Source organism: Nuphar pumila, chromosome 10, assembly GCF_984573655.1.
Source record: "Nuphar pumila chromosome 10, dmNupPumi1.hap1.1, whole genome shotgun sequence".
Taxonomy (NCBI): Eukaryota; Viridiplantae; Streptophyta; class Magnoliopsida; order Nymphaeales; family Nymphaeaceae; genus Nuphar; species Nuphar pumila.
In genome coordinates, this window is record NC_143258.1 from 77,593,911 (window position 1) to 77,609,964 (window position 16,054).

Below are 16,054 nucleotides of genomic sequence, written 5' to 3' on the forward strand. Positions count from 1 at the left end.
TATTATCTGTCCTCTTCCTGCTCAAGTGGTTTCTAAGATCCAAAGGTGTGAATGACACATTTTCGCGATCACCATCAATGCGGGTAAACAAATTGTATGTCTTCCTTGGTGCAATGCCGGCGCTATCGGCTATTTCAGCCATTGCAGCATGAGCTACAGTTACTTTACGATGTGACCTTAGCATAGGAGTCATAAATGATGCAGATAAATCATGATTATGATCACTGATTAAAGTACGCACGACAAATTTCCCATTCGGATGTCTTCTCAAAACCAATCTCGCCTGACATCCACATCTTGATTCTGGCGTGCTCCTAGTTGGATTTCCCATTGATTTCTTCCAACCTTGCTTGGAACAGATATATGTCTTTCTAACCAAGACACCCTGTGCATTTTTTGACCAAGAAAACCTTCTCACACTGAAGCTAACTTTTAAGGCATAATTATTGTAAAATTTATATGCATCTTCTTCGTTATTAAAATGCATTCCTTCTACAGAAACATAGTCTAGTGCAATTCCATGTACATTCTCAGTTCCTACGGTTTTATTAAGTGTACTGACATCAAAATCAGGATCATTATTGAATTGCATTTCTTCTCCTGGAACATTGAAGTCAGGTGTACTTCCGTGTACATTCCCGATGCATACACTTTTATTATGTGCGCTGTCATGGTAGTCTACCTCATCATTGAATTGCATTTCTTCCACTGGAACATTCAAGTCAATAGTGGGTCTAATGCCTGCACCCTTCTTTTCATGTGCATCGTCAGTGCAGATGTTCAATTCTTCAGTTGGGTCATAAGTATAGATATTCAATTCTCCAGATCTTTCTATTGATTGAGCTACATCGTCTTTATTACAACCTGATGATAAGCTCAATAATGTTTTAAGCAATATATCAATTTGTGTTTGCAGTAACATGGCAAACAAGTCGATATTATCTCACAAAAACGAGAGTCTGTTACTAATACAGCGGTTTGAGATACAATGCATATGATGAGTGAATGTAGGATACCTGATGGGGTAGAGGCCCTTCCTAGCATCTGCAAACAAGCATTCCTGTCAACAGGTCCCAGCGTCTTACAAATATCGATAAGTTTCCAACCTTCGTAAGAACAAGATCTACCTGCAATAACCAAACAAAGCCTTAATGACACACAAGACGACATGCCTTCTTCATCGATAGCATGATGCTGGGAAGCTACTCACGCCGCCTTGATGGAACTGGTTGGAATGTTTGTGCATCATTGCTTTCTTCCTTAATGCCTAACAACAACGACAAATAAAAGAAGACAGTGGAATGTTTTGTAAGCAATATATCAATTTCCGTTAGCAAGCGGCATAGGTTTACTACGATTTAATCAGGATGCATATAAGAACGGATACCACTAGGGTTACGCAAGTCAAAGCAACGATTTAATGAATGAAAGTATCAAAGCAAGTGCGGTTTGATGTTTGCTTATGCTGAGCATCGACGTGTCGCTTACCATGCCAATAAAATAAACATGTCGTACATGTGTGTTGACGATAACGCTCTCATAATATCCACGAGGCTCTAAAGCGAGTTCAATAGAAGTCGCTGAGAGAGCAACGATATGCATGCGAAAATCGCCCCGCCATGCGTGTCAAGATGTGTTTCTGCACCCAAACGTTTTCAAAGTCTGTGTACAAATATCTTACAAATACATATTACAAAACATATAATATCTTACAAAACGATATGTATAGCGATTTGTCAGATATTGAAAATCAATACGACAGTTCAGTATTTATAACTTATAACTCGACGATACAAAAACATACTATCTAAAAGGTCGATAAATATATCGTACAATAAATTACAAATCGATAAGAAGGACTTGAACATAATAGCAAACAAATCGATATTAACTAACAAAAATGTATCTCACAAAAACGAGAGTCTGTTACTAATACAGCGGTTTGAGATACAATGCATATGATGAGTGACTGTAGGATACCTGATGGGGTAGAGGCCCTTCCTAGCATCTGCAAACAAGCGTTCTTGTCAACAGGTCCCAGCGTCTTACAAATATCGATAAGTTTCCAACCTTCGTAATAACAAGATCTACCTGCAATAACCAAACAATGCCTTAATGGCACACAAGACGACATGCCTTCTTCATCGATAGCATGATGAGATGAAAAGCTACTCACGGTGCCTTAATGGCACTGGTTGGAATGTTTGTGAATCATTGCTTTCTTCCATGATGCCTAACGACAGCAGAAATGAAGAGAAGACAATGGAATGTTTTGTAACACAAGGCAGGCACGAGAAGGCGACAATGTGTTGTACAACAGGATAAAAAACAAGGCGGAAAGCTCGACTGGAGACGAAGGCAAAGTTTGCGTTGATAATGGGAGCACTGTTACAGCAGATGGCGCAGGCGAACGTCTCCACTTTAAATGGTTAACATCAAACTTTCTGGAAGGAGGACTTTTTTGTCCTTTTCCCCACCCGTCATTTCACAACTTTTGAATGGAGGATATTTTTGTCATTTCCTCGAACCGTCATTTCAGGGCAAGAAAAGCAAGTAAGGGTGATTAAGTCTTTGCAACAGCACCAGAGTCCGATGCAAAGTTATGTCAACATACACGGGAATACGAGCCCCATGTGCATGAATACGTGGCGCTCATTCGATCCCCCGAACACGGACGTGGGATTCAGTGAATCATCTGGGGCGAACATACACAACCCTCCCATTGGAGAGTGGTACGAGTGAATTGAACAAAAAGCATGACCGTACAAACGAAGCCCTCTGTGAGTTAAGGGGAGACATGCATGATATGCAAGCAGAATTTAGATGCATGTCAGTGCAAGTAACAGATTTGATAGAAAACCCTCTTAGAAAAGCCTACAAAATAAACAAATTTTAAAATGGAAAACCTGCGGAGCAAACGTCAAAGGAAAAAAAAAATAGTTGAATTGGAGGTTTGAAAGATTTTGCAAGGTGCGCCATCTTCGTTGCCTATAGTGAACCAACCTAAGCATGGAGTGCCCTTGGTGATAAAAAACCCTTGCTGCGTAGCAGTATTCCGAGCGTGAACAGAGCCAAGGGAGTGCCCTTAACTTGGTTGGGTTCCCTAGAGACATGAACATAGTCAGATTCCAAGAAACCCTAGGGAGAACCATTGAATATGTCATTTTTTCATCTACACAAGCCTTCCATCCTTCAAATCTAGAGTTTGGGCTTGATTGTGGCATCACTGGCAATGTTTCACCGGCCTTCATATTCCAGGGTCACCTCCAGCCGTCGAAAATCGCGATGGTTCCAAAACCACTGTCGGACCCATTTGATCCCCGGAAGGGGAGGCGGTTGATCGTCGGTGAGGTACAGAGATAGAAAATGAGAGATGAATGAATTATGAGATAATTTTAGTGATTTTCTTTTAATTTCTTATTTTTTATAGTTTCATAGCTGCGCTAGAGTGCCAATTCTTGCAGGGTTCAAGAGCGATCCTCCTGTTCGCTGCATTAGATAATAAAAGAGACAACATCGTTCTTGGTCCAGATTAGGCTTAGAATTTTTGAAACTGGGCAATCTTGGCCTAGTTGAATTTGATCTGTCAGAGCACATTTTCAATCGAGTTCTTCATGTCTTACAAGAGTGTGAGGGTTTAATAAAGCCTTAATGTGCTATGGATGGATTGATGACAAGCCCTAGAAAAGGCGGATTAATTAATTGTCCTAGTCTTTAAGACTTAGTGAATTCATAGAGGGTCCTATATTTGAAAATTAGGTTGATTGAGATGCTTAGCATGTGCCAATAGCCGAACGAACTGAACAAAGGTTGTTTACAGCAAGCCACTGCTCAGTTCGGCTCATCTGGCTGAGTCACGAACAGAGCTTGAGCTCGAGCCAAACGAACTGAGTCACGAGCTGGCTAGTTAAATAAGAAAACCATTTTGTTATATAGTGAAAATGGAAACCCTTGGTTGCTTACATACACAACTAAACCAATTACGCTTCTATATGTTTTTTAAACATGGTTCACACATAAATCCTATATAAGCGAGCTGAGCCAAGACGAACACCATTTGTTTATGATCGGCTCGGTTACACTATACGAGCAGCTCATGGCTCGTCTCGCATAGCCAACTTGACGATCGCAAACGAGCTTTAGGCAAGCCAAACCGAGCGACCCACGAGCTGCTTGGTTCGTGTACCAGCCCTATTTGGTTGTGCTTAAGCCCACGGAGTTTGATGCCTCCAGGACAGCGACCAAACCGTTTGATCGAACGGTTTGGATTGAATGCAGGACGGATCCCGTGAAATGGCAGTCATAAAAGGGGAAAAAAAAAAACGCCGATAATTTCTGGCGGGTTACGCCCCGAACGCGTCTTCACCACGAAAATGGCTCCAACTCGAGATTTGGATATCTTGCCTTTTTTTTTTCTGAGAAAATGGCGATCACTATTACGCCTAATCCCCGTCTTCCTTATGCTTCTCCTCTCCGACCTCTCTTCCGGCCCCGCCTTTCCCTCTTCTCGTCGGCAATATCGTTTGCCTCGCCGGACGTAAGAATTTCTGGCATCCTCGCGGACTCTTCCGATGGAATCGGTTTCAGGAGTTACGATTGGAGGTGTTCCTATCGTTCCGTGGACGCCGACGACGATGATTTCGGCGACCATTTTTGCTTCGATCGGGCGGTCTTTCTGTTCAACTCCGGCGATTACTACGGCTGCCACGACGCCCTCGAAGCGATCTGGAACGATGCGGAGGAACCCATCAGAACCATCGTGCACGGAATTCTTCAGTGCGCCGTTGGATTCCACCATCTGTTCAACCAGGTTTTTCTCTTTCTTTACTGTTTGGAATTTTCAGTTTGTGATGATGCGCTTAATTCCTTATTTTCATAAAAAAAAAACGTTTGGATTTTCATTTTGTGACATTATTGGTATTGACATCGTTATCTGGTAATTTTAGTCATTACTTACTGATTCTTGTTGTCTTTGTTGTTTATTTGGATACTTGACTTAGAATCCACCTTCTGAACTACAGTTTTAAATTCTTCGGATTCCGGAATCTGGTATGTCCGAGAGTTGAGATATCCATTCGTGCGAGAATTGGAAAGGCATGTGATTTAGGCATTTTGTGGAATGACCTGGGTATCAGAGTCCAATTTTTAAACTAAACCGAACAGATGTCTCAGAGTTGGTACTTGGTACTGAGTTCCTATTCTGAAAAACAGAATTTCAGGAATCTGCCCAGTTGTTTCATTTGTTTGGTTAGAAGAACAAGAACGCCGTTGATTTATAAGAACTTTCTGTGGGTGGGGGAAAATAATTTAATTCTTGGAGTGTTTATGATCTTCTGTATAAAGGTTTTTGTTACAATACTTGCTTGAGGAAGTTCGATGTAATACCTTGATCCGTTCTCATCCTTCCTCCTTCAGCGTGTAACTGGTATCACTCAGTAAGAATAGCCAAAAAATAGTTGTGTTTTCGCCTTTATACAACATGGAGTTATTGGAGTATCTCATCCCTAATACTCTACCGTTTCATGTATGTGAAGCATTTTTGACATATGATACATGTGAAAGCAAGTACATGGACGCCTATATGACAAACGCATTGCTGTGTCCATGTTGGCACGCTTATGAATTATGATGCAGACACATGGTGTACACCAAACAGGCAAGTTCGTATTTTTTTCGTGGATATAGACATGTAAGCAATCGCTCAGGCTACGCCACATGGTGTACACCAAACAGGTGAGTTCGTATTTTTTTGGTGGATATAGACATGTAAGCAATCGCACAGGCTACGCCACATGGATAGAGCTATGGATGAAAATTGTTGGGATTTTGTGAAAAGGGGGATGCAAGGACATAAACTCCGCCTGTGTAGTTATACACTGCCGGTCCCAAGCCCGGATAAAGGAGGAGGGTTGCGGTAGGCCTGTGACAGCCAGCATAAAAACTTTGTCATATCCTATGAAAATGAACCAATATGAGAATTTCGTTGGGGCGTTCCCTACTGAGCGACGCGCTGTACTCTCTAGGCCCGGAGGCAGTGATAAATGTGCAAGGGTTGCTAGGTCGTCGCCCAGAAGCGACGCGTCACACCGGCGCCCGGGTGTGGTGTCAAATAGGCAAGGGTTCCCTCACTTTGTTGGACGGGTGGGGGTAAAGAAGTTAGTCCAAGACCATAAAATTAGGTTAGCCACTTGGAACATAGGGTCTTTAACTGGTAAGTTGGTAGAGTTAGTAGATGTTATGTGTAGGAGAAAGATTGATATTTTATGTCTTCAAGAGACCAAATGGGTAGGTGAGAAAGCTAAAGTGATAGAACCTTGAGGATATAAGATTTGGTATACAGGTATAAATAGGAATAGGAATGGAGTAGGGATTGTTATGAGTCGTCAGTTTATAGATAATGTAGTTGAGGTCCGTAGGAAGGGTGATAGAATTTTACTTATTAAATTAGTATTAGGTACGAATATTATTAATATTATTAGTGTTTATGCACCTCAAGTAGGTTTAGATGATTCCATTAAGCATCAATTTTGGGAAGATTTAGATGGAGTAGTACAAGAGACATCTTATGGAGAAAAGCTTTTCATCGGCGGTGACCTTAATGGACATGTAGGCATTAGTAGGGATGGATTTGAGAATATCCATGGAGGCTATGATATAGGAGAAAAAAATGAAAGTGGAGAAAGGATTTTAGATTTTTGTTTGTCCTATGATATGATCTTAGCAAACACTTGGTTTAGGAAGAGGGAGTCTCACCTAGTAACATTTAAAAGTGGGGTTAATACGAGTCAGATAGATTTTTTCCTACTTAGAAAGAGAGATAGGGGTTGTTGCATCGATTGTAAGGTTATACCCGGAGAAAGTGTAGCTACACAACATAGAGTCTTAATTTTAGATCTTAGAATTAGACAATGCCGCAAAAGGGATAGACATAGGATAGATCCTAGAATTAAGTGGTGGGCACTGAAAGGAGCTAAACAAGGAATGTTTGTAGAGCAGGTAGTTAAGGAAGTTGATTGGTGTCTCGAGGAGGATTCAGAATCAATGTGGAATAAGATAGCGGGTGGTATGAGAAAAGTAGCTAAGGAGGTATTGGGTGAGTCTAAAGGCGGTGCACCACTAGGTAAGGATACATCATGGTGGAACGAGGATGTCAAATTAGCTATTAAGGTTAAAAGAGAGTGTTATAGAAATCTAAGTAAGAGTCGTGATAATGAGAATTTGGAGAAGTATATGATAGCAAAGAAGGAAGCTAAAAAAGTTGTTCGAAACGCGAGGGCTAAGGTATATAAGGAGGTTTATGACAAGTTGGATACCAAAGAAGGCGAGAAGGATATTTATAGGCTTGCAAAGATGAGAGATAGGAAATCGAAGGATTTGGGTATGGTTAGATGTATCAAAGATGAAACGCAAAGGGTTTTAGTCAAAGATGAGGAGATTAAGGAGAGATGGAAAGATTATTTTGATAAGCTATTTAATGATAGTCATGCTCAAGATCTTGGAGACTTCTCCATTCCTTTTCATGAGATAAATCGTGACTTCATGCGTAAGATTCAAAAGAAAGAAATTGCAGAGGCTTTGAAGAAAATGAAATCTAGAAGGGCAGTTGGCCCAGATGGTATACCTATCGAGGCTTGGAAATGCTTGGGAGAGAAAGGTTTAGAATGGTTGACAAATTTTTTTAACTTGATTTGGCGTACAAATAAGATGCCTAATGAGTGGAGGAAGAGTACTTTGGTGCCTTTATATAAGAATAAGGGTGATATACAAGATTGCACAAACTATCGTGGTATAAAACTCATGAGTCATACTATGAAACTTTGGGAGAGGGTGATTGAGTCTAGGTTGAGGAAGGTTGTCATGATATCGGAGAATCAATTTGGTTTTATGCCTGGAAGATCAACTGTGGAAGCTATACATCTTCTTAGACAACTTATTGAAAGTTATAGAGAGAGGAACAAAGATTTGCATATGGTTTTTATTGATTTAGAGAAGGCATACGATAGAGTACCTAGGGACGTTCTCTGGTGGACAATGATGAAGAAAGGTGTTTCTCTCAAGTACATTAGTATAATTAAAGATATGTATGAAGGAGTAGTAACCAATGTCCACACTTGTGGAGGGGTGACAACCAATTTTCCGATAACGGTTGGGTTACATCAAGGATCTGCTTTAAGCCCTTTCCTATTTGCGATAGTGATGGATGAGCTTACGAGATCAATTCAAGAAAATGTACCGTGGTGTATGTTGTTTGCTGATGATATTGTTTTGATTGATGAGTCTAGAGCTGGGGTTAATGCTAAGTTAGAATTATGGAGACAGACATTGGAAGCTAGAGGTTTTAAGTTGAGTAAGAGTAAAACTGAATATATGGAATGTCGGTTTAGTAAGCAACGAAGTAGTGATGGAGTGTAGTGAAGCTTGGTGAGCAAGATATACCGGTGAATGATTATTTCAAATATTTGGGATCTATCATTCAAAAGTATGGAGAAATTGATGGAGATGTAAATCATAGGATAAAGGTTGGGTGGATGAAATGGAAAAGTGCTACTGGAGTGCTGTGCGATCGTAGAATGCCATTGCGGTTGAAGGGAAAGTTTTATAGGACGACTATTAGACCCGCTTTACTATATGGTACGGAATGTTGGGCTGCCAAGAGACATCATATTCAAAAAATGAGTGTAGCTGAGATGTGGATGCTTAGATGGATGTGTGGAAATACAATAAAAGATAAGATTCGGAACGAAGAGATACGTAAGAAGGTAGGTGTTGCGCCCATTGAAAATAAGATGCGAGAGAATCGTTTACGGTGGTTTGGACATATTCGGCGAAGGCCTAATGATGCTCCAGTTAGAAGGTTGGAGAAATGGGAAAATATATTAGTTAAAAGAGGTCGGGGTAGGCCTAGGAAGACTTGGATGGAGATGATAGGAAAGGATATGAATGCTTTGAACCTCACCGAGGACATGGCGTTGGATAGAAATGATTGGAGGAAAAGGATTCATGTGGAAGACCCAAAATGAATTTCTTTTTTGGTTCATATCGCTGACCCCAATTGTTTTGGGATGAAGGCGTAGTTGTTGTTGTTGTTGTTGGGGATGCAAGGACATAACTCAGTGGGAGAGTGTGCATAACCAAACGTATAGGCTACATTAGATTTTCTCGATTATAGTTGAAGCACCTCCTTGAAAGAATAAAAGCTCAAACAGATATTGATAGTTGCGGACCTGAGGGATCTTTGCTTGCTGTCAAACAGCATGACTGAAAAATGTGTGCCTTCCATGTGAAACTGGCTACTGACGGGAACCTTTTTTCTGAGGCATGTGTAATAATCTCAAGGCTGCTAGAATTTGATAATTCTCAAAATGCGGTTTAGCACCACTTATCTAGTAGCCTATAGTAGTGCCCATATATTGATTAAACAGCCCTTGTTATGTGTTTGTGCTTACACATTTGCCAATTTAGGGACGTCATAACAAAAATATCTAGACAAGTTGAGAACATTATTGCTGAAAAATGTAGTGCCACTGATTTAATGCCTCACATTGACGCTGAGCATCATTTGCAGAATGGTAAACGAATTGCTGTTTTACACTGATGAACTGCCTGGTTACAACATGTCGTGCAATGGCCTGCGGGCCTCATGTCACCACTATCAATATCTATAGTTTAGTGGTCTTTATTGTTGGAGATCTCAATAATAGTTGCTTGTTCAGCAATTTGCTTAATGATCCTAATTCAATGAGTTAATGAGTCAGGTGTCCGTCTCCATTTGAGGCCCCAGTGAGCAAATTAGGACTTGAGTTTAGGGCTTGGAATGCTCATCAATTTGCTTTTTGTTTATTTATAAATGAGAGAATGTCTTTCAAAGTTAAATTAAAAATCTTCCATGACTCGCATAAAGGTACTAGGTTTCGAACTTACCATTGGTTATAACAGCATTTTATTGCTTATCATATTCCAGGAAATCATGTGGTAGATGGACTGAAGCTATCATTGCTTTGATTACTTTCATGTTTGTTTTCCTATTACTCACATCGATAACAATGTTGCTCAATCTTGTAGTTTATATCGTTGGCCCTGCCCATGTGAAGTACCATAAAGAAAAGTTCCTTTTTTCTGCAATTTAAATTTAGTGTCATAGTGCTTTTCCGTTCTCTGGTAGAAAAATGCATTGCCACGAGCTCCCGGGCTTTCTAAAGGAGTGAAGTCTAACTTGAATATTAAAGTCTGTAGAACCATCGAGGGGCTATGATGGAGCTTGGAGAGGGTTTGTGTAAGCTTCGCAAAATGAATTTTAGTGGTGGGCCGTTTTATCAATTTGAGCAAGAGATTGCTGCAGTTCAAGATTTTATCTACAAGACTCAGCTCGAACTTGCTGCATGTAAGTTGGTGTTCTCTTTCTTCTTTTTATTGCTCCTATTATTGATGTTGACATTGTTGGTCTTTTAATGGGACAAGCTAGTGTGTTGTGTGAAATACTGCCTCCAGTGGGTGTGTGTGTGCTAGTAAATGTATTGCCATGATATGACTTGCACTGTGGTAGGTCTTAATCAAAGTTATATCTCTGAATACCCTTACAGCTCTTGTGGCTTCATTGTTGATGAGATTAGACAAGTATGGGAATCTTAAGGTGATCTTTTCTTATCGAGTACTTTGAAATAAATTGTTCATATGGCTACTTCTTTAGCATGCACATATGCATATGAATACTGTGAAAAAAATGAAATTTCCTGCAGACATGAATTTCTGAGGGCTTTTGCCTGTGAAGATAAAAGAATTTGTTTGAGGCTTTCAATTAGAGAAAACAGCTGTTAGGAACAATTTTCATGTTGGAGACTGTATGACCGATCCTGTGAGGTTGATTAGGTGTGGAAGAGTGACTACCTTTTTGATAAGCCGAGGGAAGATTGCATTGACTTTGGTTATTTTAGAGAGAAATATCCTTAGAAGTTCTTGATTCTTACTGATCTTCAGAATATTCTTTTGTTTGACAGTCCTAGCACACGTCTTCATTCCCTGTACCTTGGTTGCTATGTGGAAGTTTTAATGTGTACAGAGAATAGATAATGTGCAAATATAATAGTTGACCACTGAGATTTGTACAACAGTGATTATAAAGTAAAACTTCATGTTTTTGTGGAGAGAGTCAGTATCTCCGCCTTCCGACATTTCAGCTCATTTGTGAGCGGAAGACAATAGTCCTGCAGCTTTCAGCTTCTATGGACTTGATGGTGATTACTTACAAATGGCAGTAGCTGTCTCTTTTGTTTGAATTATAATGGTTGCACTTTTTTTTTGAGTTCCCATTAAACTTTACTAGCAATATTCTACTGTGCAATTTGGGAACTTTGTTTCTACGTCATGCTTCAAAATTGCTGGTAGACTGGCCACAGTATTGCATAGTCAAATGCTACTAGATACGAAAGACAGTAGTCAACATGCATTTGCACAGTCAAATGCTACTAAATACGAAAGAAAAAAGTCAGAATGACAATATTGTTTGGGCTTTTCTATGATTTCCAAGATCCTTAATATGTTATTAACATTGGCCTGTTTTGGATGTACTGATAGATACTGGTTATCAATAATAAGCAGAACGCATGCATATTTGCAAACAACAAACAGAATCAGGTTATTGTTATTTGGATGACAGTTATGAAGTGTAAATTTTATATGTATCGCAACTTGGTTGGATTCGATTACGTTAAATATGCTTATTGATGGATCTAAAATTGACAGCTCGAATTTAATAGGTTTGAATCATGATTATCCAAGTTGGTAGTAGGCAGGGTCATGTTTTGTTTGATTTGGGCAAATAATTAACTAGAACATGGTAGTCTGTCAATTTTTGCTCTGATGAAAGAAAGTCCATCTCGGTCCCCCAGAGATGTATTTGAGAAGTAATGTCTTCTATTTACTTGATGCTGAAATTTCTTGCAATGGTGTTAATGGACCTTTCAGTCCTTTTTATCTTTATACTTCACCAAAAAAAAAATCCATTCCTTCTGGTGATTCGCATTGACAGAGCACATCGAATCAACCACTGTTTTCTTTCTATTCTATCATGTCTTTTCATGCATCACTAATGTCACTGACTAGTTTAAGTGTGATTTGGGTTAGATTGACTATAACAATTTTGCCAACCAGTGTGTTTATGTTGTCAAGTATGTTACTCTTTCAACTACTTCCACCTCAGCTTTTGAAGAAGATAAACAGCTGGCTGCAATCTGAATTGCTCATCAGCTTTCATGGTCGAATAAGAGCAGTTTGGTAATGCAGCATTGTTTCATGTTTCCACAGGTGTCGATGATTACTGCTTGACAATGGATGGTTCAAAGAGATCTTACCAACTACTGGGTAGCTTTGGCGCAGGGCAGAAGGTATACGATTTGGAAGGCAGTATTGACGGTGTCTTCTATATAAGTTTCCACCCCAAGGGATTTCCCAACTCAGGAACACCTTCCAGAGTGAAGGTACCTACTCTTCAAGCAACAGAAGAACATCTCAGTGCTTGTAAATACAATTGAGCCATTGTATCATTATTAGTGGTCCAAGCACTGTGGATCATGTTTAACAGGTCTTGTTCCATTTGATTTCGTGTAGTGTCAAGATTGTATCTGTATTTTTTTTATGAATATAAAGTAGAGAACCTATTGTTGTAGACGGTAATCTTTATCCAGATGGCTGGGTCCCCAGTTCTGCTCAATGTGTGACGTTACAGAGTACAGAAAAATCAAGGATCGGTTTTGCAACTTGTCGAAAGAGGCCGAGTAAAAGGTGCACCTCTAGAGGGTAACTGGAATATATAAATTAGGAAAATATGTAAAATGTATGCACTCAGATTTTCATAGGTTATTATTATTATTTTTTTCTAAAATTTCATGCTACCCAATGTTGCTCCAATAAAAAGCTTCAATCTAGATGTTTTGTTTTATAGAAACAAACTCTTAGATCATGATCTTGAAAATCAATGGCTCAGAATTTTAGTAAATATTTCTTCATACAAAATCACATTTCTTGATCCTATTAGGATGTAGGTTCATAAAAATTCTAAAATCATCCCATCATCCCAACCGTCTATACGACGTAAAAATCAAAAGCCATGAAAGTTTGTGCACACATGGATGCTTGGGAAGGAGTCGGTAAAGTGAATTGACCCTTCCACCCTTGAAGAACGTGGCATCATTCATCGAGCTTCTTTACTGTTCACGTGCAACAAAATTGAGGGTACTTTCGTAAACATCAAAGGAGGGTTTAACCAGAAGCCCATTTCTCTCTCTGATCGTTGGATCGATCTATCTGAGGGTTCTATCGTCCGTCCCCATCCCGATCAATCGCTCTGTCTATTGGCCGTCCTCCGTCTCACGGAAACCGTAGCTCGCTCCTTCTCCCAAGTCCCACGCGTAAACCGTAGCTATTTCTCGCTGGATCTGAGCTTCTTGAACGTCGGATCTCAGATGTAGCGTCCCGCTTCGAGCGTATCTCGAGCTCCTGTTTGTTGGCGGAAGGAATGAAGAGCTTCACTGCGGAGGATCTTCCCACCATCGGAGGAATCGCGACGGTGTCCCTCCTCCACTCCTTCATCCCGACGCATTGGCTCCCGTTCTCCGTCGTCGGACGCGCTCAGAAATGGACGCTCTCCCGGACGCTTGTAGTCAGTAAGCCCTTCTCCTTCTTTTTCGTCCTGCTGCTGCGTAATTCCCTCTCTCTGGGTGCCGATCTCCGTAAATTTATTGCATTGTGGGAGTTTTTTTGCGACAAATTCCTCCTGGATAGTTTATGTCGTGTTTATCGTGAGTGGCTCAGAGATCTGGGATGTTTCCCGGGTGTTATCTCGTTCTTGAGGTCTGGATGTGAATCGTTAATTCGTTGATGGATCTAGGTTTAGTTTTGATGTCTCTGGCGAACTGCGGATAGAAATAGGGAAATGATCGGCGGATTTTGGTTCTTCTTCGCAAGAGTTGGAACGGATTACGCCGTTCTTGAGGTCTTGTTGATGAATCTAGGTCTGGTTTTATTATCTCTGGTGAATTGCCAACAGAAATAGTGAAATTATCATCAGACTTGTGGTTCTTTTTCCCAAGAGCTTGAACGGATGTATGTAATTTGTTGCATTATATGATTCGATGTTGGGTCTGTTGTTGACATTGTGATCGGATACGAGGCTTACTTTGTGTTTGATTGGTTTTGGTATAAGATTACTTGTAGCAGTCTGCTTTTTGCTTATGCTTGCCATGCAGCCTGTAATGTATTTTGTTGTCTGACAATTTTAAAGTTTGTGAGGTTTCAGCTTGTTGATCATCAAGGTAGTTTCAGTGCAACTCCTCCTTGTTTGTGGGTGATTTTTCTAGTCCATTTGGTGCTTGACATGCTTTGTATGGTATGTTAAGATTGAATCTTGGGAGGATTAATCAGTTCAATGTTGAATAACTAATTTGTGTTACATTTAGAAAACTATCATAACTTGGGGATTGGAGGTTTGAAGCATGTTGGGTACTGAATTGACTAGTATGATAGATCTTTGGCACTGTGTATTCAAATTGCAAGTTCCGGATTGTCTCCTGACCAATGTGTTTGTGATTTACTGCAGCTGCTTTTGGTGCTGTTTTGCATGTGATTTCAACCTCCCTTCTTGGCATAACTGCAATTACAATGGCAAACACCATTGCTGGAGAGGAAACAGTGCATAGACTAGCTTCGCTCTTGCTTGTCATTCTTGGGGGAAGTTACGTTCTATTATTCATGTTTGGGAAGGGTGGCCACAGCCACTTCCACAATCATCCCATGGAGAAGATGGCTGTTGCAGGTCTTGTCCTTGTCCCAGCCCTGTCTCCTTGTGCAACTACGCTTCCAGTGTTCCTTGCAGTGGGGAATTCATCCTCAATGATGGTTCTTGCAATCATAGTGCTTTTATTCAGGTGCCACACTTCCACCAATGTCCTATTTGAACTGATCACTATTTATCTGGACAGCAAGATTACTTTGTTTTTTTATTGGAAAAGAAATATTATCATTTCTTGCCTTGTTTATCATGTTATGTACCATCTAATAATTTTGCAAGTGTGATTGTTCTATTGCTTGCACACACACACACACACACACGAGATTGCTGGATATCAAGTTGCTTAGGCTTTTATTTGTCTTGTATCATTCATTTTTTGGGAAACAAATCTGGTCCAGTGATGAATGATTATGGCTTCCTCAAACGCATATTTAAAACTTTCTATATATACTCAAATCTATCTGAAAATTGAGCCAATCTGGTTTTACTCGTGTAAAACCTGATCTTGTTCCATGTGGGGATTTGATGCTCTGGCTGTCTGCATCTTTCCTAGATACACTTTTATCTGAATGCATTGGTTTAGGTTACTCTAGAGAAGAAGTGTTCTTGTCGTTCACTTCTGAAATTTCGTTTTTCTGGTTGGTTTTGGAAGACCTGCACAAATTTGTGCATATTATTGTAATAGTTGTACTGCATCCTTGTTTTTTTCTTCTCCAATTCATCAGTTGCTATGTTTTTTTACAGTACTATAACCGTGATGACATCTCTTGTGGCACTCTCCTTTTATGGTGCAAGCCAGCTGAAGTTTCACTGGGTGGAGCGCTATGACAAGCTTCTTGTTGGCACAGTGCTGTGTGTCGTCGGCATCTTGACATTTATTTTCCACGACCACCACCATGATGAAAGCCATGCCGGTGAAGTACACCTGCACAGAAAGATTATAACCTTGTGACGATCGATGGTTTAGCCAATTTCTTTCAGGTTATCCAATGCATTGTGCATTTTAAAACGGGGCACTTGCTCTATAAGTTCATAACTGAGAACTCTGTTTTTTGGTGACAAAGTGCATATTTATCGGTGATAATGCCCACCTAGTTCTTTTTTCTTTCTGTTATAACATCTTCTGTAACCTCTGTTTCCATCACATGTACGTGTAACGTGATGTACCACCAAACAGTTATCATCGTTATCTTGCCATCATCATCAACAGCAACATAGCTGTAAAACTATCACTGCCCTGTCATGATACTCCCATTGTTACTATATTGTACC

At 40.1% G+C, this 16,054-nt stretch overlaps 2 protein-coding genes across 4 annotated transcripts; both read left to right on the forward strand.

Annotated features, from left to right (window-relative positions):
* The first annotated feature begins 4,370 nt into the window (after positions 1–4,370).
* LOC149826918 (DUF309 domain protein) lies at positions 4,371–12,664 on the forward strand. 2 transcript variants are annotated; one of them, XM_090019049.1, is made up of 3 exons: positions 4,371–4,810; positions 10,234–10,381; positions 12,301–12,664. In XM_090019049.1, the coding sequence occupies exons 1-3, from the start codon at positions 4,424–4,426 to the stop codon at positions 12,525–12,527; spliced, it is 762 nt and encodes a 253-aa protein (XP_089875175.1). In that variant the 5' UTR covers positions 4,371–4,423; the 3' UTR covers positions 12,528–12,664. The 2 variants fall into 2 exon arrangements, with proteins under 2 accessions (XP_089875175.1, XP_089875176.1); XM_090019050.1 differs by lacking the exon at positions 12,301–12,664 and adding an exon at positions 10,581–10,673 and having other exon boundaries at positions 4,404–4,810.
* Positions 12,665–13,286: 622 nt separating this feature from the next.
* LOC149826919 (uncharacterized) lies at positions 13,287–15,869 on the forward strand. 2 transcript variants are annotated; one of them, XM_090019051.1, is made up of 3 exons: positions 13,287–13,658; positions 14,591–14,918; positions 15,527–15,869. In XM_090019051.1, the coding sequence occupies exons 1-3, from the start codon at positions 13,511–13,513 to the stop codon at positions 15,732–15,734; spliced, it is 684 nt and encodes a 227-aa protein (XP_089875177.1). In that variant the 5' UTR covers positions 13,287–13,510; the 3' UTR covers positions 15,735–15,869. The 2 variants fall into 2 exon arrangements, with proteins under 2 accessions (XP_089875177.1, XP_089875178.1); XM_090019052.1 differs by having other exon boundaries at positions 13,288–13,658; positions 15,578–15,869.
* Positions 15,870–16,054: the final 185 nt, after the last annotated feature.

Bases quoted from the DNA above. Each gene is read 5' to 3' on its own strand.
- LOC149826918 (XM_090019049.1), top strand. From the start codon at position 4,424: ATGGCGATCACTATTACGCCTAATCCCCGTCTTCCTTATGCTTCTCCT. The intron at 4,811-10,233 runs GTTTTTCTCTTT...TAAAGTCTGTAG, and splicing joins TCCACCATCTGTTCAACCAG to AACCATCGAGGGGCTATGAT. The intron at 10,382-12,300 runs GTAAGTTGGTGT...ATGTTTCCACAG, and splicing joins TCAGCTCGAACTTGCTGCAT to GTGTCGATGATTACTGCTTG.
- LOC149826919 (XM_090019051.1), top strand. From the start codon at position 13,511: ATGAAGAGCTTCACTGCGGAGGATCTTCCCACCATCGGAGGAATCGCG. The intron at 13,659-14,590 runs GTAAGCCCTTCT...GATTTACTGCAG, and splicing joins CTCCCGGACGCTTGTAGTCA to CTGCTTTTGGTGCTGTTTTG. The intron at 14,919-15,526 runs GTGCCACACTTC...GTTTTTTTACAG, and splicing joins ATCATAGTGCTTTTATTCAG to TACTATAACCGTGATGACAT.